Source organism: Carlito syrichta, unplaced genomic scaffold (assembly GCF_000164805.1).
Source record: "Carlito syrichta isolate Samal-C Ts95f unplaced genomic scaffold, Tarsius_syrichta-2.0.1 Scaffold304325, whole genome shotgun sequence".
NCBI classification, from domain to species: Eukaryota; Metazoa; Chordata; class Mammalia; order Primates; family Tarsiidae; genus Carlito; species Carlito syrichta.
In genome coordinates this window covers 381699-408210 of record NW_007248421.1, presented here as the reverse complement: position 1 = coordinate 408210, position 26512 = coordinate 381699, and the positions used below count along the sequence as shown (strand labels likewise).

The 26512-nt window shown below is 41.4% G+C and overlaps 1 protein-coding gene across 1 annotated transcript in view; it reads left to right on the top strand.

The window, feature by feature from the left end:
• Positions 1 to 21712, top strand: part of PBX3 (PBX homeobox 3) — a 125183-nt gene extending 103471 nt beyond the window's left edge. The window contains exons 5-8 of the mRNA XM_021713172.1: positions 15093 to 15258; positions 16465 to 16577; positions 17392 to 17481; positions 20181 to 21712. Coding sequence (XP_021568847.1) covers positions 15093 to 15258; positions 16465 to 16577; positions 17392 to 17481; positions 20181 to 20273 — 462 coding nt within the window. The 3' untranslated portion in view covers positions 20274 to 21712. The remainder of the gene's footprint in view (positions 1 to 15092; positions 15259 to 16464; positions 16578 to 17391; positions 17482 to 20180) is intronic.
• Positions 21713 to 26512: the final 4800 nt, after the last annotated feature.

Genomic DNA, 26512 nt, shown 5'->3' with positions numbered 1-26512 from the left:
AAGGCTACTTCTTTCCCCTTGCTTTGGGTTAGGACCTAAACTACTAAGGCTGCATCTTAGTAGCAAAAGTTCATTGGAAGTAGACCCTAATGGAGGATCTGCTCTTCTGCTACCTCAGTCTTTGAAATTGGGTTGCTGATATTCACAGGTGCCTAGACAAAGCAAATATAAATTTTTTTGTGTAGAGTAAAATAGCATCATCCTAAGTTTTAAATTGTTTCTATAAACAAAGCAAATAAAACATTGGGGACGCAATCAGAAAAAAAATTAGGCACACAAGAAGACATGATAATATATACAGAAACCAGTAGAAACAAGAGGCAATAGAAGCAGACCCACAGAGATGTGGGAAATAAAGGAATTTGATATGGACTATAAATAACTATAGTTAATATTTCCAAGGGGGCAGGGAAGGCAAAATAGAGAGTTTTCTTAGGAAATTGGAAACTACAAAAAAGATCATTTGAAAATTTTAGAACCAAAAAATAACCAAGATTAAAAACCCAGTAGATGAGTTTAAAAGTAGATTAGACATAGCTGAAGGGAGAATTAGTGAACTGGGAGGTGAGTTACAAGAAAATAGCCACATTGAGAAAACAGGATAGAAAAATCAAGAGAGACAGAGTAGGAAACATAGAAAATACCGTTAGAAAGTCTAGTATAAATGTAATGGAGTTTCCAGAAGCAAATATGAGGGTGGGTCAGAAGCAATATTTTAACCCCTTGCACTTGGATGTCTTCTCTGAGGGGACATTGTAAATCTAGCAAACCACTTGGATGTCCACTCAAGGGACATAAAGAGATTGTTGCTGATTATACAGAACAGACTTATGCAAGCACAAATTTTTCAAAAATGTTTGTTTCCTTGGAGTTTTCCATTCAGAAACAATGAAAAACCTGTGTCCCATTTGAAATTTGTCAAGCTTCTGATTAATCAGTTGAGATGTGGTTTTTAGGAATCATGAGTACATCCTTCCACATCATCTTCAAACAACAGACTGGACAATAAATTACATATTATTAACATGAGAGAAGGAAAACAAGACTGCATTGTCTGCTCGAATAGAAAAATGCCAGTTGGAAGACATCAAGCAAATTACCGTTGCACAGCATGTATCAATGAACCAGCAATGTATATTGGTGACTGTTTCACATGTTAGAAAAATATAAGATAAAAAATTTTGATTTTTTTTGGTTATAAATAAGTTATTCAATGTCCAAAATTCCATGATAAGCCAAAAACCATTGCAATAAAATAATGGGCTTCAATACTACACTATTTAATATGGAGTGATTTGTTTTTCCCTATTTCATTTAAAAAGTATAGTCAAGTTGCTGGTTAGGTGAACAGTGAGATGTTTCTGAGTGCAAAGGGTTAAATGCAATGACTGAAAACCTTCCAAAAGTGATAACAGATTCTCAGCTCTAGATACATGAAGAATTACAGTTCCTAGACAGGATAAATAAATAGGAATCCACATTAAACACAGCTAGGAAACAAAAACCAAATACAGCCAGAGAGAAAAATAAGTTTGCTTTAAAAAATGACAATTAGAGGGGCCACCAGCCTCTTATCTGAATCAATAAAACTATAGTACAGAGGAATTATATCTTTAAAGAGATGAATCAAATTAAATGTCATCGTAGAATTCTGTACCCTGCCAAAAATGTCCTTTGATAGAAGTGAAGTAAACACATTTTCACTCAAATATTGAAATAATTTCCAAAACAGGTGTTCTTCAGACAGAAATTAAAAGATTCCAGGTATAGTGTGGTAGATGCAGGACAGAATGGCATATCTAAGAAAAGGGAAAATATGTATGTGAATCTAAATGAGTAGTGATGGTTTAAAATAGTAATGTCTTACTTTGTTTACAACATGTACAGAATTAAAATACACAACAATAATGCCTTGTAAGTTTTAAGTGGAGGGATAAGACTCTTGTATATTCCAGGAAAGACACCAAAAGCACAAATTAATGAAAAAGTACCAATAAATGTTAGACTTTGATAGTCAAGAATGTATATAATCTCTAGGGTAGTCACTTAAATAATACTGAAAGTGTATATAGCTTTCAAAATAATAAAGAAGGAAACATGAAATAATTTTTTTAAACAAGCGATCTAAAAGAAGGCAAGAAAGGAGAGGAGAAAAAGTACCTAGTAAGTAGTACAAAAAAGGAAGCACTTAGATGATATGTTTATACCTGAATATGTCAGTAATCACATTAAAGTAAATGAATTGAATACTTTAAGTATTAGGCAAATGTAGTCAAATTTAATTACATATTCTCTAAGAGACCATTTAAAAGGCCATAGAATGAGAATAACTATGAAAAAAATGTAACAATAATCAAAAGGAAGCTGGTGTTGATCTAGTATCAGATAAAGAGCACTTCAGGGCAAAAAGTCTTATGAGAGATAAAGAAGTACACCAAATAGTAATGATAGAGCAGTTCTATATTTGTGTGTACTCAGTAACATGAGCTCAAAAACATAAAACAAAAATGTACGCAATTTCAAAGATTGACATCCAAAGTCAATAGGAAATTTTCACATCTTTCTATAACCGAACAGACATGCATACACACATGCAATCAACAAGGACATAGAACAGTACTTCTCAAAACTTAGCATATGTAAGAATGGTCTGGAGGGATGTTAGAATACAGATATCTGGGCCCCATTCTCAGAGGTTCTGTTTGCAGCTCCCAAATTATTGCTGATGCTGATGGTTCTGGAACCACTTTGAGTAGCACAAATATAGAAGATTTGAAAATCACAATTAGCAAACTTGATCTAATGAACATATATGGAACAGTACATTCAACAACTGCACATTCTTTTTAAGCACTTGCAGAACATTTTGAAAGTTCTTTATTTTGGGTCATAAAGCACCTCTCAGTATATTCCAAACAATTTAAAACATAGAATATTTTTTCTGACTTTGGTGAAATTAAACTAGAAATCATAAACAGATAACTAGGAAATAACAGATAACTAGAAGATTTCCATATATCTGGAAATTAAGCAATATAATTAAGCAGTAACCCCTGGGTTAATGAAGAAATCGCAATAGTAATTTGAAAATATTTTAACTGAATGACAATGAAAATATAACATCAAAACTCATGAGATGCAGCTAAAGCCTTGCTTAGAGATAATGTATAGCTTTAAATATGTATTGTATATATGTGTGTATAGTATGTGCATGCATATACTGTGTGAACGTCAGTGAGCTAAGAGTTTATCTCAAGATAAGTGCAAAAATTAGCAAAATTTTAAAATGCAGTAGAGCTCAACAAACTAAGAGTTGATACTTTCAAAAGTCTTTCTTCTATCTCAGACTCTTAGTTCCACTCCCCAAAGCAATTAACAGTGTCTTATATATTCTTTCTAAATTGTTTCTTACTATGCCGGTTCTTTTCAGATATTATACTAAACCATACTGTATACACTGCCCTGTTTAAGAAAAAAAAAATGTTTTTTTTTAACTTAGCAACATAGTTTGGAAAATTTTCAGTATTAGCTCATTGATTCATCTCATTCTTAGTAGTAGCCACATGGTATTCCATAATATAGAAGTGTCATCATTGATTAACCAGACTTGTTAACTGGTAGATATTTGGGTTTTCAGTTTTTTGTTATTATAAAGAGTACAGCCAGAAACATTGTACTGGATCATGAATCATACATGTGCCTGTAGGTTGAATTCTTAGGAATAAAATGAAGCAGACATGCTTCAAGTGAAAATGGGGACACCGAAGGCCATCGTGAAGTTGATGAACATGTATTCTGGAATCAAACCACCTCAGTTCAAATGCTTGCTCCACTATTTACTTGTTGTATGTCTTTGGGCAAGTTTTTAAAATTCTTTGTGTCTCAGTTTTCTCATTTATAAAATGGGAAAATAGAACTTACCTCACTGGATTGTTATGAAGATTTAATGACTTAATATATGTAGAGTACTTAGAGTAGTACTTGGCACTTAAGAAAGTGTTATTACAAGAAGACACGTGGCCATGGACAGAATGTGGGCGAGCAGAAATTGGATTTGGGAGGTTGAAGGCAGGAAAGAGAGACTGCTTTTATTAGACTTTTGCCCTGCAGCTATACCAGATTCTTTACCAAAACTCAGTTGAGTTGCTTTTGTCACATTTAGGCAGTGGTACTATCCTTTCATATCACATATTTTAAGAAACTGGGACTTAAAATCCAGGTGACTGTGCATTTAGTATAGGAAGGTGAGAAAAGTCACTCAGAGCCAGCTCCACCACTATTTAGTACCAGCATGATCTTGAGTAGATTATTTAATGAGTGTTCATTTTTTTAATCTATAAAATGAGAATAATAATTTGGGAGGGTTGAGGGATTCATGAGATCACATATGCAGAGTGCTTAGTGCAGGGCCTGGCATATCATGAGTGCTCAATAAATGCTAATTGTTGTGCATTCAACCAGCATGAGGGAAATCATTTATTCTAACTTTCAGCAAACAAGTGTGAGAGCCCGGGGTGGGGGGACAAGGGTGTGTCTTTTCTTTTTTTTTTTTTGAGTTGGAGTCTCACTCTGTCGCCCAGACTGGAGTGCAGGGCCGCTCCCGGCCACCGCAGCCTCGACCTGCTGGGCTCTGGCGATCCTTCCGCCTCAGCCTTCCAAGTAGCCGGAATTACAGGCATGTGCTACCATGCCCGGCTGATTTTTTGATTTATTGTAGAGATGAGGTCTCGCTGCCCAGGCGGGTCTCAAACCCGCAGGCTCAGGCAATCCACTCACCTCAGCCTCCCAAAGGCGCGGGATTACAGGCTGAGCCACCGAGTCCAGCTATGTGTTTTTAAAAAGAAAATGCATTGTGGTGTGTATGGTAGAGAATGGTGCTTGAATAAATAAGCATTTCCCTTAAACAAGAAGCTTGACTGTAGGATTTCTTTACATAGGACACTGAATAAGTTTGATGTTTTTATGTATAGAAATTAGATTCACACGAAACTTCTCAGGACAAAAAATCCTGGCCCATTATTATTTAGAGTGCTCTTGAGCTTTCTTTCCTGGGTGCTGAGGTGTTGCCTGGGAGATGGCTCTACCTTTCAGGGTAGCTGATGAGAGACAGTTCCGTAGCTATGATGTCAGTGTTTTTGACTCTGCCAGAGAGGTTTGTATACCTAACACAGTTTTCTTTTTTGTAATGAGAGAAATCATTTTAAAGGAAAAATCTTCAACTGAAAGCGTTTTCTGTGGTAATTTAGAACCACCCCTCAGCACGTGTTTTAGGAAGTTGAATGGTGCCATCCATTTTCTATGTACTGTGGCCGCGAGGCTGACGTTTTATATACTTTTGCAGATGAGCCTCTTTGTGAATGTCATGAGCAGTTATCAGTCCATCATGCATAGAGTAGAAAGGGCAAAGCCAAACTGTAAGGGTGTCAGCACATTATGGCAATAAAATTTTTCACAGCGTCAAATAAAAAAATACTGTACTTAACAAGTGAATCTGTTTTAAATTATTTCAAATACTGTGAAAACTGAATTTCAATCTGTTTAGTTTTCCTATTAGATGTGAGATGTTTTCCAAAAGTTGGTTTTCAAGTCAGTTATGAATTTGCAGCTTATTTTCTTAAAAGAAAAAAAAATGGCTTAGGTTTTTTTGTTTTGTTTTGTTTTTTGAGTTGGGGTCTCACACTGTCATCCATGCAGTGGCATGATCACAACAATCACAGCTCACAGCAACCTTAACCTGAGCTCAGGTGATCTTTCCACCTTAGCATCCCAAGTAGCTGGGACTACAGACATGTGCCACTATGCCTGGCTAATTTTTTGATTTTTTTTTTTTTTTGGTAGTAGAGATAAGGTCTCACTGTGTTGTCCAGGCTGGTCTCAAACCCCTGGACTCAAGCCATTTGTTTCAAAATGCTGTGATTACAGGCATAAGCTACTGTGCCCAGCCAGTTTAGGTTCTTGAGCTAGCCACATTTTAGCCATGAAAGAGCTGAAATATGTTGCATTGGAAAAGTAAAATATACTTTTGTAGCCTTCACAATTTAATACAATGGAAAAGATGTAAAATTAAATAAAGAATAATTCTTAAAATTTTGAGTGAGTATTAGGAAAATCAGGTTCTATTAGATAAGACAGAATAAAAAAGGCTGTGTAACCTCAGGCAAGTTACATAGCTTTCTGACCTCAGTTTTTGCATCAGTAAAACCAGGTCTTTGTATGGGTTAAATGAGATAATCCTTGTAAAGTTCCTGGTGCAGAGCTGGCTCATAATGAGCTGTCCACAAATGGCCACTGTTTAAATATAGATGCAGGTGGCATTCAAACCTAGGTTTTCTACAAATTCTAGGTTGGGTGCATTGTCCCACTGAGTGGCTGTTGGAGCAGGAATGAGGCAGGATGAGGAGGGATAGGTAGTGCTGTCCAGTACTTGTGCAGAGCAATAGTCCAACAGGAGCATGGCAGAAAGGAGCATTTGACCTGGGTATTTCCCTTCTCTGGTACTAAGTTTACTATGCTTGGGCATGTGTAAGTTCACCTCCTTTCTCCTCTCATTGGTGCCTATTTCCCTTTGCCAGTATCTTACCAGCGCTGGGAGCATGGACTGGCCCACCCAGGATCCGAAGCTCCTGTGAAAAGGGTGACCAGACCTAATCACTGTAGGAAGCAAGCATAGCATGTGTGCCATGGACCTTCTGAGGGTTTTGTTGTTGCTTGTTCAAGAAGAGGGAGAACTAACAGCCTTTTTAAGAAAAGGCAGTGCTTGGTACATCTTAGACACAGTCCTGTGCATTTAACATGCCATCTCATCTAATGTTCACAGCTCCCCCTGAGGAGATATCACTATCACACCTTGTAGGCCAAGAAAGGAGAACCTTAGAGAACATGACTGCCTAAGGTAACATAGAAAATTGAAGAGCTGGGGTTCACACAGAGCTCTATTTGGCTCTCAAGTCCTCTGGGTTCTCAGGAATGCACACGGGGTGTGTATCCACAATGTGTCCAGCCGTTCTGTCCTTATAGACACTATACTGTACTTATAGACATCCTTGGGAGAGGAGTGGAGTGAAATTTAGAGTTTGTTAATACCATTAACTTTAAAAATCGAATAGTATCTGGCTTCTATCCCTCATTTCAAATTGAATCACTTAAGGGAGATGACAACATATTGATTAGGCAGAAACTATCTGTTAGAGGTAAAATTGTTTGCCATGTAAATATGCTGGCATGTTCCATTATACACAACTTAGCATTTCAACATTTCATAATGTTACATTTAATTAGGCATAGTACATAAAGTATGCATCACAAGTAAACATGAGGAAACACAGTGGCGATTTTTCTAAGATTTGTGCTTCATAAATTTTCAGTTTGCTGATTTCGGTAATGATGTTTTAGTGTCAGCTGCTTCCTTTCCAAACAAGTGTAGATTCTCTCCCTGACGCAGTGTATGTGTTGAAACAACACCAAGGATGAACTGTAAAGTTTTGCATTTCTGCTTTTGAGGATTGCTGTTAAGGAGTCATGTTTCTCTTTTATTTAGTGTAGTTATTAAGATGATCAATAAATGCAGTGATAGAATTTGAAATGTAAGATACAATTAAAACTAGTTGGCTAATAAATTGACTTTCAGTGACTGTAGAGACCTTGTAGATAGCTTGGCTTTTTATTTTGAGCATGGGATTTTTCTTAAATGCAAAACTGCTTGGGAAGTTTTAATGGCTTAAGACTTACAAAGTGTTTGGTTTTAATTATTTTAAGAATTTTCAGACCACCAACCCTATCCTCCAGAAAGAGTACAGGAAAGGGATTGGTCACTGCTGTAGCTCTAAGGCCTAACCCAAGGTCTGGCACTTTTACTCAAAAAGATTGCCCCCCCCAAAACAAAAGATTGTTAAATGACTTCTCAGTGATTTGGGGGGGGGGTTACTTTATTCATTAAAAAGTATATTTTTCTAGTTTAAAAAACCTTAATACTTGCTTATGTGAAGACAATTTGGATGATACTTGAAAACATGAGAAATACAAAAATAGAGATTACTTCTAAATCTACTCGAAATGATAGTTGAATGATTAGTACTTTTTTCCTATGCATGCAAGTGTGTATATGTGCATCTGTGTATGTCTATGTGTAGGTATTTTTTCCAAAAAATAAAAAAGTTCATGTTATATGAAAAAAAAGTACCCTTTCCTCCTCTTTGCAGTATATTATGAATATTTCACCATGTCGATAAATATTTCTGCTCAACATGATCTTTAATCAATGATTGTATCATTATACAGATGTACTATAACTTTAATCTCTTTTGTTGCTATTAATAAGTAGGACTGTAATGACTATCTTTTACATACATCTCAAAATATTTCCTCCAGATATATATATAATTTATATATATGTATTTATATAACTATAAAATATTTGCTGCCTTAGTCTCCAGAAAGGTTATACTAAATAATAAGTAAACTGTATCTATCCCCCTTAGGTTTATTTCTTTAATCAAAACTTTAAAAGAAAGTCCTGGAGCTGACAGATTTGTTCTCTGTCTAGCTGCAAAAGGTCATTGTGATACATGGAAGTAGTTGCCTGAGTAAGCCCCTTTTTATAGCCAAAGGTCTTCAGGCGCACCCCATCTGAAAGGTTCCACACTGTGCTCACACAGAGAAGTCAAAATATAACCAGAGTTAGCCTGATCACATAAGGCCAACAGTCTTCAAACAGGGTACATGTGCCTTTTTCCAAAGGGCACTCTGGCATGCATAGTTTTAAGGTGTTTACTGGCCAGCTTTCTTTATGTATATGTGTGCTCCTTCCCCCAGTCTCTCTGCCTCAAAAAGTTGCTGTGATGGAAGCATTGTGTCTGTTTTCTTTTACCCTTCTTCCCTTTCCCACCTTCCCTTTTCCCACTTTATGAACAAAAGGAATATTCCCACCCAGTACCCTAAAGCCCATTGCCTGTAAGTGTGAGACCCTCTCATGTGCCCAACAAGGGATAATATGAAATATTGGTGATCGCCAAACCTCCTTCAGTCAACACTATTAACCCTACTCCTCCCCAACTAGGAAATGCATGTCTGATAAAACTTTACTTTTGATGGTCAAAGTAAGTATTTTTATTTAACAAAATAAGAATTTGTATTGCTTTGATCAATTTTAAATTAACTGTAATGATAGCTTAATCCAGAAGAAAACAGTAAACATGTAGAGTCTTATAATTACAGAAAATAAAAACAATTTCAAATTTTCAGTTTGCATATATTCCTTTTGTAGAACGTAAAAGTATATTGCATTAGGATAATATGAGAAAGAAATGAAATACACTTTCAAGAACAAAAAAGATAATAAAATTTTAAACTTGAAAAGTGAGTTTATGTATTTTTTAAATGGTTGGTGGGTATCAAATTGCTGTGCTATATCTATTTGGTTGGATACATTTTAAAGAATAGTGTTACAGTTTTATTTTAAAATGTCAACATTTATGACATACTGAAATCACATTGTTTACAACTGTATAGGCTTACAATGAAAAACTGTAGGTGCCAACTTAAAAAATGTGCAAGGGAGAAAAAAATGTGTGAGAGGGTCCAAGATTTTTCAAAATTAATTTAGGGAGAATTCTTGCAAAAAATATACAGACCACTGACACTGGACAGGGTGGCCTTACCTGGCCTCAGGTGGCTTCTCTGGCCCCCATCCCCCACTATGCTTCTACAGATTCTGGACTCCATTTCAGCTCTGTCCCTCCACTCAACAGTGACAACAGTGTGTCCTGGGGTGGGGTTGAGATGACCTGCCAAGAGCCCCTCTTTAGACTTTCCCTCAGCGGAGACTCTCCCCTTCCACTCCACTCCTTCCCCAGGTACCAGTGTTTCCTGCCTCTCACTGTCCACTCCTTCCCCATTAGAAATGTTCCTCCTGTGGTAGTCTTCTCAGATGTCATGTCTTCCAGAAGCACTTCTAGATTCTCTCTCTCTCTCTCCCCCTTCCTTTAGATTGTTTCCTCCTCCCTCTTTCACTATAAAAAGAGAGTTTAGAGGTCAAGAAGGGAATAGTTAGAAAATAGAATAAAAGTCTCTGGGATCTTGGCGTGATCCGGGGAAAGGAGGCCAGCAGCTTACATTTTTTGACTTTATTTGTGTCAACATAAGCTTTTGGAAGGTTCTACTTCTGAAATGTGGAACCTGAGTTCAAGTTCCAACTTATGTCAGGAATTTCCTATGCTTTCCCAGACCTGCTAGAACATGGGCTCACCATAGTCCTGCAAGTTTTACTAATTATTTTGAGTGAATAGCATTGCCTTTATAACCAGGTTGTAAATCTAGGTAAGTAGAGGCTATCTGTTTATTTTTTCATATCCCCACAACACCTAATACAATATTAACCAGAACATATGCTCAGTAATTTATTTATGTAAATGTATAATCAGTTTCCCAATTGATTATTTAAGAAAGAAAAGCTTATGAGGAGTTCTGGGGGTGAATTTTGGATCCATCATACTTTGCAGTGAGATTTTGGGCAATTTGTATAGGGACTGAATCTCTCATTTCTTCATTGGTAAATCATGGTTGATAGTAATAGTTAATAGTTATCAGTAAATGGTAAGTGCCAAAGTCATTAAGGTACTCAACAATTCTATGAGGAAGACATTAGTATCACATATTCTCATTTTATATGAAAGGAAACACTAACCTGTCCAAAGTCACTCACTTAGTAAATGGCAGAGTGTGAATTTTAGGCCAGATTCTGAGTCCAAAGCACTTAATCATTATGTGATGCTGCCCACATCTGACTTACTTACTTCACAGTCAAAGGTTCTTAGTGAGATGATGAGTAAAAGCTTTTTGAAAAGGTAAAAGGGCTATGTATGAGGTGAGTAAGGTTATTATATTATGTGGAAGACATTTTTCCTTTTAAAAGTGGTAATCTACAGCTGAATGGGGTGGGGGAATTCATGGCCATAGTATATGGGAGAGTTGGGGAGCTTTTCTGGCCACTTCTGGGCCTTGCAGAAAGGTTCCAGAAAATCAGTAGCTTGCATAATGTTCACTCCTCATTCCCCTAATTACCAGAGGCTCAGTCTGGGGGCTGATAACAATGAACATGAGTAGAAGGAGAGTACTTGTGCTTTTATTCTCATTTTTAATTGATCTTGAAATTCTTGCCTGGCCCTTCGCCTTCGGCACAGCCCAGAGTCGTGAATCCTTGATACATGGCTCAAAAGAGACACACAGGACAATGTATTCCCTTTCCGTCCCCAATTTCCTGCCTGTGTTTCTATTCTGGGACCAACATACAGACCATTCCATCAGGAACAGAGCCAGCCCTACTCTCTTTCCTCCACAGTGGTGCAGCCTGGCCTTTTGTGAGCATGTGAGGCAAGACAGCACATGATCTGCAGCTTTTGGTGCTGCCTACCCAGTGAGGAGGGGTTCTTTTGCAACTATTTGTATCCATCTGTTTTTAAGAGGAGGAAAAACTCCCTGACTTTGGGTGTCAATTGATACATTAATGACACTGAATCCATTGCAGCAGTGTGGTCTTAATCGTTGATTGCTTCAATCCCCAAATCTGTGATATCAGAATATGACATGCACATTTTAATTTGAGGAATAGTTCAACATTTCTGGGTATTCATTTAGATGTGGTTATGCAGGTTAAACATAACGTATGATCACTGCTTCTTTCATTGCTTCCAATTAAACCTTGCTTGTTAGTTTAACCTCTAGGTAATCCCATCAAGCAATTGATGTCAAGGAAACACTGCCCACAGTAGCTTCGGATGAGTGGCCATTAATTTTAATTGCTTTGATATTAAAGATTAAGAAGTATTGGGACTAGCAGAATAGAAACGATCTGATGTCAAGCAAATCCACTTGCTAAAGCTTCCCCAGGCTGCTGGTGATATTAAAATTTTACTGTGAGAATTAAATAAACCTTTATTAGTGATGACTGTTGTTTGATTGGTCCAGGGGTATGCATAAACAGAGGATTCTTACATATCTAGAGATGAGACCTTCAATGGTACAGAGATTCCTCAATTATGAAACTGTTAATAAAGCTGTAATCTGATTTTCCGGGCTAGGTTTCATTAATGTATTATAGCTTCTCTGATTGTCAAGGTAATATTAACTACAAAGTACTGAATTCAACAGAGAATTGTTTAGAAGAAGAGAATTCTAAGATGGGCCTTTGTTGCTAAATTCAGAGTTGGGGAATTTTCATTAATTATGCTTAAGAAATGCCAAATTCCCTCTCAACCAGTACTATCCCCCTTTGCACTATAGATATATTCAATATTTAACTCTTTCTAAGGCCTAGCAGTCTTATTAAGAAAAGCTAGAGCGATTAAAGGAGCTTTTTCTAAGCCAGCTCTAGGTCTCCTTTTGAACTGAGAACATGCGTTGTGAAAGGCAAGGTATTTTTGAAGATAACTTGCTTTTACAATATAATCAGAATCAATGTATTTAAGGTCCTTTTTCAGTCTTGATTCGGAACTGTTCTATTTTTAGAATCACATAATTCTGGTATGCATCCTAATGGTCACTGAGGCTGACGTGTCTGGGTACAGAAATCCCTCCCAAGTATCTGTCTCTATCCTACTCAAGGCCCTGGGCCCCACAACAGTATTGTCCCTGGCTTCTCCCTCTCTGCTTCCCTCTAGTGCTGGTCAGTGCCCAGATTCTGCCTTTCCTTCTTCATGGTATCTGCCCTCTACACTCCTGCTGCTCTGCCTGGCTCAGGCCCTCATAGCCTCCTTGCCTATGTGTCCTAACTCTTCCTCCTACTGCCATGTCCTACACATAGCCACGAGCATATGGAGCTCAAGGAAAGGGATGCTGGAAAGGCCAGTGGTAGGATGGGGCGGTCCCTTAGGGCTGAGTTTGAGGACCTAATATTGTGACAATCTGGATCCAGATTGTAGTTCATTATCAATAAAGAGAACTGTATTCCCATGAGGACTACCCAACAATAGAATCAGGGATTTTGTGAGGTAGTGAGTAGCACATCTCTGGAGGTGAAGATATCAGGAACACAAAGAGAAAACTGAGGAGGCAGCACAGATTAGAGGATCCCTGAGTTCCCTCTTAGACCTATTGAGTTGGAGTCTGTGGAAGGACATTTATATAGAAATCTCTTTAAAAGTGAGTACTTTCTTCATAAAAGATAAGGACAGCAATGGAAATCTGTGAGTCATCCACACAGGGAAGATAATTGAAATTTTGAATATAGATAAGCTTGTTCAAGGAGAAAGAGAGAAGAGGGCCAAGAGCTGAGCCCTGGAGAAAACACACACACACACACACACACACACACACACACACACACACTGGTGTGTCAGTGAAGGAACAGATACTGGAGAAGCAGGAGCATAACGTTACAGAAGCCATGCGAAGAACCCGCTCTAGGATGGAGGAGTGGTAATTACAAGTTTCAGACACCTTGAGAAGTCAAACAAGTTGAAGAGAGAACGAAGACTGCTTGGGTTGGGATTGGTGGGATGCCTGTATAACTGACCCCGTTGGCTACCTAGCCTTTGAGATTGTTAAGATTAAATGAGAAAGTATATGCAAGGGGCTGTGAATAATGTTAGCACACAGAAGATTCATTAAATGACAGTTATTAGCCGCTATATTTGACATGAAGAAAAGAAGATATACATATAGTCTTTCAGGGGGAAAACGTGATGGTGGAACACAAACAGCTAGATGTCCTGATCTGTAGCCTATGTACTTCCTGATGGGCTTGGCTTGTCTCTGTCTCACATGCCTGTGCTCGTGGTTGCTGCATGGGTCCTCAGTGAATGTGCTTGCATGTGTAAATGTGCATATGTGTGTACCTAGTGATCCCCAGGGTGGAACAGCATATGGGCAGCAGCAAGGCCAATGTTGTCTTCCTCACATGGCTCCCTTGCCAGGGCTCTCTGGCTTCCAGAAGGATGTAGTTCCAGAGTGCCATAGGTTGAAAAATGAGAATTCTATTTCCAAAGCAATTAAAGACTTGGCAGAGATGGTCAATAGGGGTGCCTGCAGTAGAAATTGGGTTGGAAGTCTTTGAACACATGACACTCCTTGTTTTTCCTCAGGGCCTCTGAATAGCTGTTAGGGAATAATACCTTCAAGAGAGAACAGTGACCCACCCACCATATCATAGCAACAAACCCCTTTGACAAATTATTAAGAAATTATTTAAAAGTACTTTCAGACTGTTACTTTAATAAAAGAGAGGTCAGGTCCTTTTATACAGCAAGTGGGTATACCTTCTTATAAATTGTCATGTGACTTTCAGCTTCTTTATATAGCTTGACTGTAGGTGCCTGAACATGTAATGTAACTCTGAGCCATTAATCTTGGGCTGAAGTTTTGCCATCCTTGAAATGTGATGAAATCTGCCTGTTGCCAAGATCTTTAGAAATCTCTTTCATTTGCACCAGCTGACATCATACGAATTTTGCAAAAGAAATAAATATATTTCACCTGATTAAATCAGAGTTACTTCTCTGTATTTGCATTTGACCTTATTGGAATAGCTTGGGTTTTCAAGTTGTGACCTTCCCACATGTTAACTGGCAGAGCTAGAGCAGCCATCTTGGCAGACATACAGTATTTTCCTAGGCAGGAGACAAAAGAATTCTTCATCCATTATTAATTGATGTTACTCTTTTCAGCAGACCAAACATGATTCTACTATACAGCTGCCAAAATTGTCCCAGACTCAAAAAGAAGAATAGGTCATTCATGCTCAAGTATTTCTTACTATTTACCTAACTTAACAAATGTTTCCCTTAGCTTTCGACCTGATTCTGGCGGCCTGATTATTTATACTAACTGGTATATACCAAATGGATATCTTTTATGATTAGTGCTCCCAGCCATTTTAGTATTACTGTGGCCAGTTCCAAAGAAGCATGAGAGACCTGCCAAAAAGAGAAAGTAGACCCCTAAAACCGTTATGCATGATCCACCGATGTGAGGTTGCAGGCTAGGAATTGAGTGTCTCCCAAGGTATCATACCCTTGGTATCCAACAGTTATTATTGGAAATTTGACTTCTTTCTCTTTGACCTCTCTTCCCCTTCACTTCCATGTTCCTGCAATTTGTAGGTATCCAATTGGTTTGGCAACAAACGAATCAGGTACAAGAAGAATATTGGAAAGTTTCAGGAAGAAGCCAACCTCTACGCTGCAAAGACGGCCGTGACAGCTGCACATGCAGTAGCTGCAGCTGTGCAGAACAACCAGACCAATTCACCCACCACGCCAAATTCTGGTGCGTACTGGGTGCTCGCTCCCTACTTGGCCCGGGCAGCCTTATGCCACAACACCCTGTCCCATAGTCTAGGAAACGAGCCATACTGAGAACACAGTGGATTTAAAAAGGAAGATCTATGTTCAGGTGCAGGCTTGATCTTGGGATAGGTGAATGAGTGGACAGCCAGAGTCTGCAAGCCCCCTGCTCACAGTGAATGCTACTCACTACTGGTAGATTCTGAAACTTTAACATGTAGTGGTGATTTTGATTCAGCAGTTAGACAGAAAGATGTCACTAATGGTTATGTTAGCTGTATCATTCCGTGTGTCACTTTAGGGTCAGTAGTGGTCTATCAAAGGGTGAACTAGCAGACATGAGACATGGACCTGTTGCTGTGTGTGAGGAAGCAGGAATGCTGGAGTTAGTACAGCAGTGCCATCTGCCTGGCGCAGCTACAGGCTTCTGTCTGCTGTCCTCTCTGCCTTTCAGTAGCACTGTTTAAGGGGGCTGACTTGGTAGTGAGGCTAGCTGTGAGGGATGTGGTACTTAATGCATCCAGTACACTTTGGCCACATTTTATGTGACACTTGTGATGGAGTTAGAACTATCTCACAATTACGGGGAACTTGAAATAACAATGAAAGATGTGTAGCTAGTCCACACAGATGGACCTGAGGAACAGTTCAAGGGGCTTTTCTAAGAAGAGCTTTTAAATGCATCTTTAGAGTTAAGGAAGTAAGGGCTTTTTTGTTTCTTTTGGCTTGCCTCCCCACTCCCCTGGTTCTTTTTAATGGAACATGAAAATAAGTGTAAGGAAATGTAGGTAGAATATATGGCTAAGAACAAGCTTCTGAAAAACGTTTCTTCTCTGGGTAATTGTCCACCATGACAGTTAGTGATGTTGATGAGCTCCGTTAATGGCCACGCCTGGAGATAAATGGAAGCAAGGGGATGGTTCCAGGCCAGCTACTGGGTGTTTTTCTGTTTATTTTTATTTGTCTCTGTTTTATCTGGGCTTTCCCGCTGATAGGACTTTTCCTAGATGTAAGTGAACCACAAGACCTAACTCTTTGGAGTTATCCTCCATCCTCCTATATCTGGAAATGCTTTATGTTGTGCACAGCCTTTCCCTCTGCACCTTTTTCTCCTTTCCCTGCCTCTAGGTCTTTAAGGATTATGTGTGTAGCTCTCTGTTATTCAGCTACTTAACTCTTTCCTTTCCAGGTTCTTCTGGTTCTTTTAACCTCCCAAATTCTGGGGACATGTTCATGAACATGCAGAGTCTGAATGGGGATTCTTACCAGGGGTCCCAAGTCGGAGCCAATGTGCAATCACAGGTAGGAGAAATGCCCCATCTGGGGCCTTTCTAGCAGGGTAGGGTTTGGGCTCAAAACTCCTTACTCTGACCCCATGGAGGTGGTCTGCACATCCATGCAGTACCTGTGCTGGGTGTTTCCCAGCATGACCCATCTGCCCCACCATTTAATGAGAAGTCAAGTGGACAGTGACTTGTGATGTTTCAAACCTGATACACTTTGTGAATGCATTCGGCTCTGGCTTGAGCTCATGGAGAGGGGTTGGGTGCATCTTTTGTCATAAAATAGAATTAAAATTGTATGTGCCAGTGTATATGTGGTTTAAGAACATATTGCTGCTTCATTTCTATGTTTTTTTAAGGTCAGAATGCAAAAACTTAAGTTCTTAAAGTATAACTCTATATTTTGAAAAGATTCAGCTCTTTTCTCCTCTTGAACAGAATTACTCTTAGATTTTATGTTTGTAGATGGAGGTGTGTGTGTGAAAGAGAGACAGAGACAGAGAGAGAGAGAAAGTGAGTTAGTGAGAGAGAGAGAATTCAGTACACACAGTTCTAAGTAGGTTTCACCCACAGCCACATGCACTTGGTTGCTGTAGATGGAAAGTTTGCATTGCCATGAAGATGTTATTGTTGGGCTGGCATGAAAAACAAAGATGTGTGAGTTTAAATATGCGAAGAATTGTTGAAATTCTGCCAGTCACATTTGATTGATACATTTGTCTTTCACTGAAGATGCTAAACTCTTGTGGCACACAGTTGAAATTGTTTCCTTTTGTAAGTGATGATGTGTTAATAGATTTGGGATGATGAATTTTGTTTTGTCTCACTTCTAGGTGGATACCCTCCGTCATGTTATCAATCAGACGGGAGGCTACAGTGATGGCCTTGGAGGAAATTCACTGTACAGTCCACATAATTTAAATGTGAGTACTCTGGAGAACCAGCTGTAGGAACAGGATTAGGGAAACAGTGACTAATAAATAAATTAATAGCCATTTGACTTGACTTCTCAGCTTGTTGGCAGGTAGAGAAGGCAGCGTCTTTGCTGCACTTGTATTTTATGAGCCTAAATGTTTCATGTTACCTAGATGCCCTCAGAAGTCCTCAAAGATGCCCAGAAGTGGCTGGCATCCTGTCATCAGTAGGGACTTCAGCATCAGCCCATTAAGATGCCTTTTACTGCCATCAGTGCTGTATTCCAGGGAGATAGTGGAAAACAGGTCATTTATCTTAGAATCAAGCAACAGGAAAAATTCCCAAACAGAGCTCAGATGAAGGTGACAACCTTGGAAGACCCCCAGACAGATCAGCAAACCAAGCTAAACAAAGAATTCTCTCCTTAAAAGCATCATGCTATATTGTCACCATGGAATACAAAGCATGTTTGGCAGTTTTTAATCATGAAGGAAGTAATGTTCACTTTTGTTATCATTACACTACCACGTTACTTCTCTCTCTACCATGACATGGATTGAAAATGGCAAAATTCACAGCTCTGGATCCGGGGGGAGGGTGGGGGATTAGGTCACCATAGTGGCACAAGAGTGGGTGATGGACAGAGTCTTGAATTTCACACTTAGGGAGGAAATAAACTGTCCAGCTCATGGCAGTAGTCAGGAAATGGACAAAATTCTCCTTTCTGGGGCCGTGGCTTGCTATGAGAGTAAATATTAATGATTTAAAAAGTGATTGAGGATGTTCAATTGTAAAGGGAAAAAAGGACCATTAAATACTCAAATCTTTTATATTTGAAATGTCAAATCTTTCTTTTTGGGTTTATAAATAACTCATAATAACCCACAACAAACCATATAAAAAGCCTTTTAGTTGCATTTCTCCTTTTTCATTTAAGTGTTTTGAAATGCTTCAGAGAATGTGCGATATCCTTATCAACATGATAAAATATGAAACTGTGATTGCCTGCAGCATTTTACAGACATGAATTCCATCTTCACTGATGAGGCTTGATAAGGCGGTGTTGTATAATACAGTGCATAATCTCAAACCACCAGAGTAAGGATTAATTTATTTTGAAAAAAAGAATGCTTACTGACAACCTCTCCTCCAGCTGCCATGCTGGGTAAAATATTGTACATTTGTTGTTTATAAATTTGGATAAAAGAGGAATGATGTTTACTTCAGATGGAATATCTTTAGACTTGTATCTGTGTAAGAGTTTTTCTTTTCCTAAGTAGATTTTCATACCTGAGGGGGAAACAGCTTACCTTTTAGATACAGGAGAGGATTTCTTAGGGTCCACCGAACACACACAGGCATGTCATCATCCAGCCTTGTACAACCAAGGCTTTAAAAAAATACTGCCATTGCTTTCTTTTTTCTCCTAATCTGAATTTGATATGTCTTAAGCCTGGAAAATCCTTTTCCCTTTGGCTTTGTCTCTGGGGGTTGTTTGGTATTTTTCCTTCCTTTCCCTTGGTCCTAGAGGCAGGAAAGGTGCTTTGTGCACAGAATTATGCAGTGAAGCAGAAGACAGGGAGTTATCCAAGAACAGGGATCACAGGAGGAGGAACAATGGCAGTATGCAGCCATCTGAGGGCCGTATCAGCCTGGGCTGGGACCTAGATGGGGCTCTCCGCAGCCTGGTGACACAAGGCCTGAGAGAGGGCATCATGGATGGACTTTGGGAACACGTTGCAGATAGAGGTGAGGGAAGCAGTGGCACCTATGACCCACCCTGACATTGGTGTGAAAGAGCAGGGGCTAGGGCAGCATGGAGGCTGAGGCTGCCGCAGGCACTGGCTTATCGGCCAGCTCACCCTTGCCTTCTCTCCAGAAAGGCCTGTCCGTCACTTCCACTCAGTGCTCCTCATCTCACAAGCTCGGCACCTCCCTCTTCTTGACTGACATAAAAATATGTAGCGACAAGCTGTCTGCCACAGCAGAAATCTGATCAGACATTGATTTCAGCAATTGCCACTATAGGCCAAGACAGAAGGCAAATTTGTTTCTGAGTACGGCTGTGGCTGAGGCAGGTCTGAGGCAGGAAGGGCCAGCAGCGCATGGAGGGTGGGAGCCACATTCCAAGCAGGAGCTCCAGTTAAAGATAATTGGAATATGAAGCTGAATGGCGTGGGCTCCCCCACAACTCATGCATTTTCATCCTGGAACATTCTGTTTGGAGGGAAAGTCCAGCCTTCATTTTCTGAGGGTTACAGTAGCTACTGCAGGCACTAGTGGGAAAAGCGGGGGCAGTTTCTCCACAGGAAGGAGGATTCTGCCAGGCTAAATAAAGCACATACTCCATGGAGCTCAAGGTTTTGCGGAGGCCACACTGCATTTCTCCACTGCTCCCTTCTTAAAAGATTTTTGAGTCACTTGAGTTTTACCAGTGGATCAGAGGCCAGCTTGGTGCCAGCTTGGGCCTAGCTGAAGTCCTCCTTCAGTGTGCTGATTTATTGCCAAGTCTTTGCTTGATGGAATGGATTTGTTTTACACGCATTTAATCCCATTTTAACACATGCTGCCAACTTCTGCCAAAGTGGGTTTAGAAAATACATTTTACTAATGCATCTTTGCTCTCATGTTGTCATCCGGGTGTTTTAAATTGGGGAGCAGAATTAATATGTAGACGTGCACTGCTGAACTGTGTTTCTCCTTCCAGGCTAATGGAGGCTGGCAGGATGCAACAACTCCATCTTCTGTGACTTCTCCTACAGAAGGCCCAGGAAGTGTGCACTCGGATACCTCTAACTAATCTCTGGCCACACTTTTCCCTGAGCTGACATGCCTTGATAAGTGCATTCAGAGCAATAGGAGGAAAAGGAAAGTGTTTTTGTAGCCCGCCATCTACAGCTTTACTGTAAAACCTTGTCTTATTAGAGAACTTGGGAAATCTGTTTTTTAAGGAATCATAATCATTTGTATTTATACTTAAAAATACACAATGTTGAAAAAGCACTTTATCCAATTAGGCCAAGATTTAACATTGTTGACAGTTCTATAGCTATTTTATCATAATTTATTATCAATATTTTACATTAATGGTTTCACAGTTGCCAATTACTTGGCCTTAAGGGTAAAAAGTACAATATATGCTAAACCTCAATTGCTAAAGCAGATGCAAAAATTCACCTCACCTAAATTGAACTTCTTCCATATTTCCATCTTTGACTTTAATTGTCTTTCTCTCATATCACTGATGGAGTTGGAATAAAGAGCTGTTTGGCTGTCTCTGTTCATGAAGATTGTATTTAAGCATCTTCTTCATCACATTTGTGTTTCGATCTCCTCTGTTATAATTCTATCAGAGACTGGTAGCATCTTTTCTGTCTCTGAAAGCACCAGTGCCCAGAGTCTGCTCGGTAATAACATTATGGATCCAGATTGTTCTGAGAGATGAAGACACTTGCTGCTGATGGAGGTGAAAACAAGATCCGTCTGGGGTTTTATGGTGTGCACTGGGTGCTGCACAGACTTGTCAAGGTTTGCTACGTCCTCTGGGCATGGACGAGAGGCCCTGCTCTCTGGAGTGTTGTATATAGTGTAGCAAAAGAGTATTTATACATCCCACCAATCAAAACACAGCTTTATTACCTCATGCGAACTCATACAAACCAATAGAATTTCAACATGTTCTGTAGCTTAGAGTGCTCACTTACTACCTCTGAACAATACTCACGCTGTAGTTTGTCTCTTTCTTATCTTTTTGCATCTTATAATTAACTCTTTGTTTCCCTTCATAAAAATGTAATGTACATTGTAATCTTTTAAAAGAAAAATCAGGGTTGCATTTGCAACTTTTAAAAAGCCGAGAGTGGAAACATTGGGTCTTTAACACAGGATCAGTAAAACTGTTGTAAATACTGAGAAACATTTTGAATGTTCTTCATCTTGTTACTAATCCATGTAAAAAAAAAAAAGCAGCGACTAATTGTGATGCATTCAGATTTCAGTATTCAGTACTGTATATTTCACCCTGTGTAATGGGGCCCCCCCTCCTTTCTCTCTTTTTGTATTGTATGCGATTCTGAAACTGATTGAGTCATGAAAATAATTTGTGGCGGTGATTCTAATGTATTAAAAACGTTTCGTGTTCCTTTCTAACTGGATTACACCCTGGATTGAAAAAAGTCTTTCTTGTGGTAGTTATATGTAGTTTCAAACATGAATAAACTTTTTGCTTTCATGATTAAATGTTGATGCAGTTTCTTACTCCACTACTCAGACAAGCCGACCAAGTGCAGGAAAGGAGAAGGTGTGTGCAGAACCAACCTGACTGTGAGTGTGAGGCCTGTCAGAGGCTGTTGTGAGGTGATGGTGAAGCTGAGAACAAAGGAACAGTTGCTGTTGGCCACAAGCTCCGTGCCACCCACTGAATCCCCACTGCATCCTGACATGGAAAGCAACACCGCAAGGAAGTGCTAGCCCTGTTGTCATAGGTTGGGCACACTGAAGCTCAGAAAGGCTAAGCCCGTGTCACAGGGTAACAGATCTGGGACAACAGGGGCTGTGCCTCAAACCCAGGCCTCTGCCCTTGGAGCCCGCACTTTCTTGACCTATAAGTGCCTCTGGCACTTGGACAGAAAGACTTTTTTTTTCTTTAAATAACCAGGGTTTTGTCACATTCACTTCTTCACCTTTATAACATCATTACCTATAGTTAAAGACCAGGAAAAGTCTGTTTAGAAAGAGTGAGCCTCAGATGCCACTGAAAAAACAAAACCTCTGCAACTTCTGTTAATATACCTTTTTAAACTCTAAACTTAGTCGCCTATAAAACCCAACTAAAAATCCTTTAGATTAAACACTGTTTTGTTTCAAATTGTTAGAAATCCCATATATTTACATGTACATCTGTTGCTAATCTCTAAATCTTTATAATAAAAAAGGTCAATGGCAGGTAATTGGCCTGTTTACTATATTTCAAGGAAATTGACTTACAGGAAATCAGATTAATGTTAATCAGTTGCAACAAATTGTCTATTATAAATATAACTGTTTGACTCTTTCGGTTGGTAGAGGCAAAACAAGGTCTAGGGCCACCATTCTCATTAATCTCAAGGCAGTTAGACTTTATAAAATAGATTGCTCTCCAAAACTGTCCTCCTTCACTCAGTGCCCGGCCTGTCTGTAGGAATCTCTCCAGTAGCTAAATAGTTATTTGCATGATTCAACTAGCTTGTAGGTCAGCCTTTCTCATCTTACATAAAACGATCTTTATGCTGTGTGGCTTTGCTGTGGAACCATAATACGTAAGCACACCCAAATGCATCTTCTTTAGTGTCCAGAAGCAGACAATTCCTGAGAAACACTGTGGGCTTTATCCTAGGCCAGTCTGCTGAGAGCCCCACACACTAGTGCTTGCTGGGGATTCACACACTGACCAGCTATCCGAGGGAATTCTGGGAATTTGGGGCTTCACACTGGGGAGGTCCAAATAAGACCACAGTGCCCTCCTGTGTGCTGATTAGGAGACCCTTGTATGGTTTTCCTCTTCCCTCTTCACCACCTCGCTGGGAGGCTGGGAGTGTCTTCCCTTCACAGATAAGGAACTTGGGGCACTGCACAGGCTGCCGGGCTCACTCTTGGAGGCCCAGGCATGGAGACTGCACAGGTACAGGCCCCAGGGTTCTTAATGCCTCACCCTACATTGAAATCAGTAGTTGAATTTTTTTTTTTTTTTTTGAGTTGGAGTCTCACTCTGTCAGCCAGGCTGTTGTGCAGAGGCACACTCACGGCCACCCCAGCGTCAACCTGCTGGGTTCCAGCAATCCTTCTGCCTCAGCCTTCCAAGTAGCTGGAACTTCAGGCATGTGCTACCACGCCCGGCTAATTTTTTATTTATTGTAGAGACAAGGTCTCGACAAGTTGCCCAGGTTGGTCTCGATCCCATGGGCAATTCACTCGCCTCAGCCTCCCAAAGTGCTGGAATTACAGGCTGAGCCACTAAGTCCAGCCAGTCATTGGTTTTGTTGAGTTTTCACCAGATACCTTTTCTGAGTCAACAAATGAGTTGAAGTTAGACCTAGAGATGAGAGAAATCAGGCTCCACCTTTAGGCGGCCAAATCCCTGGGCCTAGTTCTTCCTCTTCAGAAAGCCAAAGCTTAGTGAAAGTCTGGTGGATTTCTGAACTTCAAGACTGGAAGAGTGAGGGCTCCAAAACCCACTGACAAGATCAAAGCAAATAACAGCAAGAAGCCGCCTAAAACCAAGGGGCCCATCCCGGTCTGTCAGATGCGTAAGAACACGTGTGCTTCCTTGAGAATACACGTATGTTCACGAGTTTCTGAGCAGCCACTTAGTTGGACAGGGTGTCAGACTTCCACTTGGAGGCGTGCATGCTGTGGGGGACCTCTAAGTATATGAGGTGGAAGGGGTGGCTTTCCAGAGATATGGGCAGAATGATGTAGGGGCCAGCCTCTCAAACGGGCAGTGCTTTAGTGGTGAGATGTGTGAAGGGTGAGATGCTGGCGCCATGAGAGGGGCCTTTGCTGGGCTGGGCTACTGCCGGTGAGTGTCCCCTGTGGGTCGGCCCTTAGCCAGCCACTTCCCATCCATCTCCTCTAATGGAGCCCTGTGGGGTGGGTGCTATTGTTATCCTGTTTTCCCATGGGGAGTCTGAGGCTCAGAGAAGTGATGTCACCTGTCCAGAGCTGGGGTTTGCCCTGTGAAGGCCCCACATGACACCTTCCAGCAGTCACTTGTAGCAGGATGGAGGGGTTCTGGGGGACGCCGGTCATCTATCCTCCAGTGTGAGGGCTCCTCTGGGCCAGGTGACCAGGGAAATCATCCCCCTTGCCCCTCAGAGCTTGCAGTTCTCCCTCATGCCTCTGTAGCCCAGGCCACTTGAGCTAGGTGTCCTGTGGCGTGCGTGCACCTACAGGTCACAAGGTTGAGGATGAGAGACAGGAAGGCCCATGTCCTTGGGCCCGGCTGGGCAGGGCCTGGCATAATGGAGACAAGCGGAGCATCTCCCTAAGAGGGCAGCTGTCACAGTAACAGGACACTGAGCAGGACCTGGGCACCTTCCCTACATACTTTATTACTGGCAGAGTCCTGTGGCCCCGGGTGTGACCAGTGCCCCTTTGGGCACCTCTCCAGGTCCCAGGCTATGCCCTGCCACCAACACAATCCACTCTGTGAGTAGGTCTCCGCAGGCGTGGATCTAAGCCCTGGCTTGCCTTCTACAAGCTGCATAATCTTCAGCAAAAGACAAAACCTGCCTGAGCCTGTTTCCTCATTCCCTCTTCTTGGAATGGCCTTCTGTCCTCTCTCCCCGGTGATGGCCTGCCCTTCAAGGCTGAGACCAAACCACTGATCCCCTTGTGCAGCACTTTTATCCCTGACTGGGCATCCCAGCAGGGAACTAGAGGAGATAGGGGGCCGGGGAAGGGGGAAGTAAGTTGAGAGGGACTTAGGGAAGGGTCACCAGGCAAGGTACAGATACCAGGCGGCAGGGGCAAGCAGACACATCAGATGCTGGTTGTGGATGCCTGCCTCTAGCCAGTCAGTCCCAGACTCTTCAAATCCCCGCAGCAGCCTCTGAAAGAAGGTCCTAATATCATCCCATTTTACAGATGAGGAAACTTAAAACCTGACCAAATACACACAGTGGGGATGTGTGTCTGGGTGTGTGTGTCTGAAGCCCAAACTCACATTTGTAATCCTTTGTGCCTCGCTGTCTTGTCCAAGTGTCTTTCTTTCTTCCTTCTATTTTTTTTTGGAGTTGGAATCTCACTCTGTTGCCCAGGCTGGAGTGCAGTGGCACATTCAACGGCCACCCCAGCATCGACCTGCTGGGCTCTGGCATACCTTCCACCTCAGCCTTCCAAGTAGCTGAAACCACAGACATGCTCTACCACACCAGCTAATTTTTGATTTTTTTACTGCAGAGACGAGGTCTCACCAAATTGCCCGGGCTGGTCTCAAACCCGAGGGCTCAGGCAATCTATTCACTCTGGCTTTCCGAAGTGCTCGGATTACAGGCTGAGCCACCAAGTTTGGTCCCAAGTGTCTTTCCTATCAGGCTGGATCCCAGGTTCACTGTGCATCTGCCCACAGCTGGGGAACCTGAGGTGCAGACAGTGCAGAGAAGAAAAAGGTTGTCAGCACCCCCACCCCCGAACAATATCCCATCAGAGCTATTAGCCGCTTCCCCAGCAGTCCAGGCTACAGAGACACCCCCAGAAGGCTGCTGTGTGATAGGCACTCGAAGTCACCGGAAGGCTGGCACCTGGTCCCTCCTGAGCCCAAACACAGCCTGCAAGGAGCACCGTCACCTCTCAGCTCAGGACATGGCAGCCGCAGACTGAGGTTGGGCAGGCAGCCTGCTTCCAGCTGGGCCCGCCCCAGCCGTGGGCTATGAGCATCTCAGAGATGAAAGAATAGGTGCAGGGGGTTCCACAGGGTCTCCACTGGAAGCACCATGGAATGGCACCCAGGAATGGGGGTTCCTGAGGGAAACTGCCCAGGCTGAACCGAGGCTCTGCCTCCTGCCCCCTGCATGTCCTTGGGCAAGTCGCATCACCTCACTGTGCCTCAGTCTCCTTGGCTGTCCTGGTAGGCCTTGAGCATGCTGGTCCGAGTAAAGCCTCAGAGCAGCGCCCTGCACACGTCAGGGCTGAGGCTGGCTGCTCTTACAACCTCTGACTCTACCCACGACCTGCCCTGGGGAGTGGTCTGCACTCCAATTCCAGTTTGTGTTGATGCCACACCCCCTGGCACAAGTCCCAGGATAGCTGCTGTTGAGAAGAACCAGGTCTCCTGACACCCAGGGAGGTGCGCTGCCCTTCAAAGCGGCATGATCTGGTGTGACGGGCCAGGGCGCTGGGGGCAGGCCAAGTTCTGCCACTTACCAGCACTGCGTGACCTTGAGCCTGAGACCTTGAGACCTCCTCTCTCTGCAGTCTCGGTTTCTTCACCTGTAAAATGGGGACTTCATTCTTACCTGCGTCACAGGGCTGCTGTGAAGACGGAGCTGACGCACGATGGTG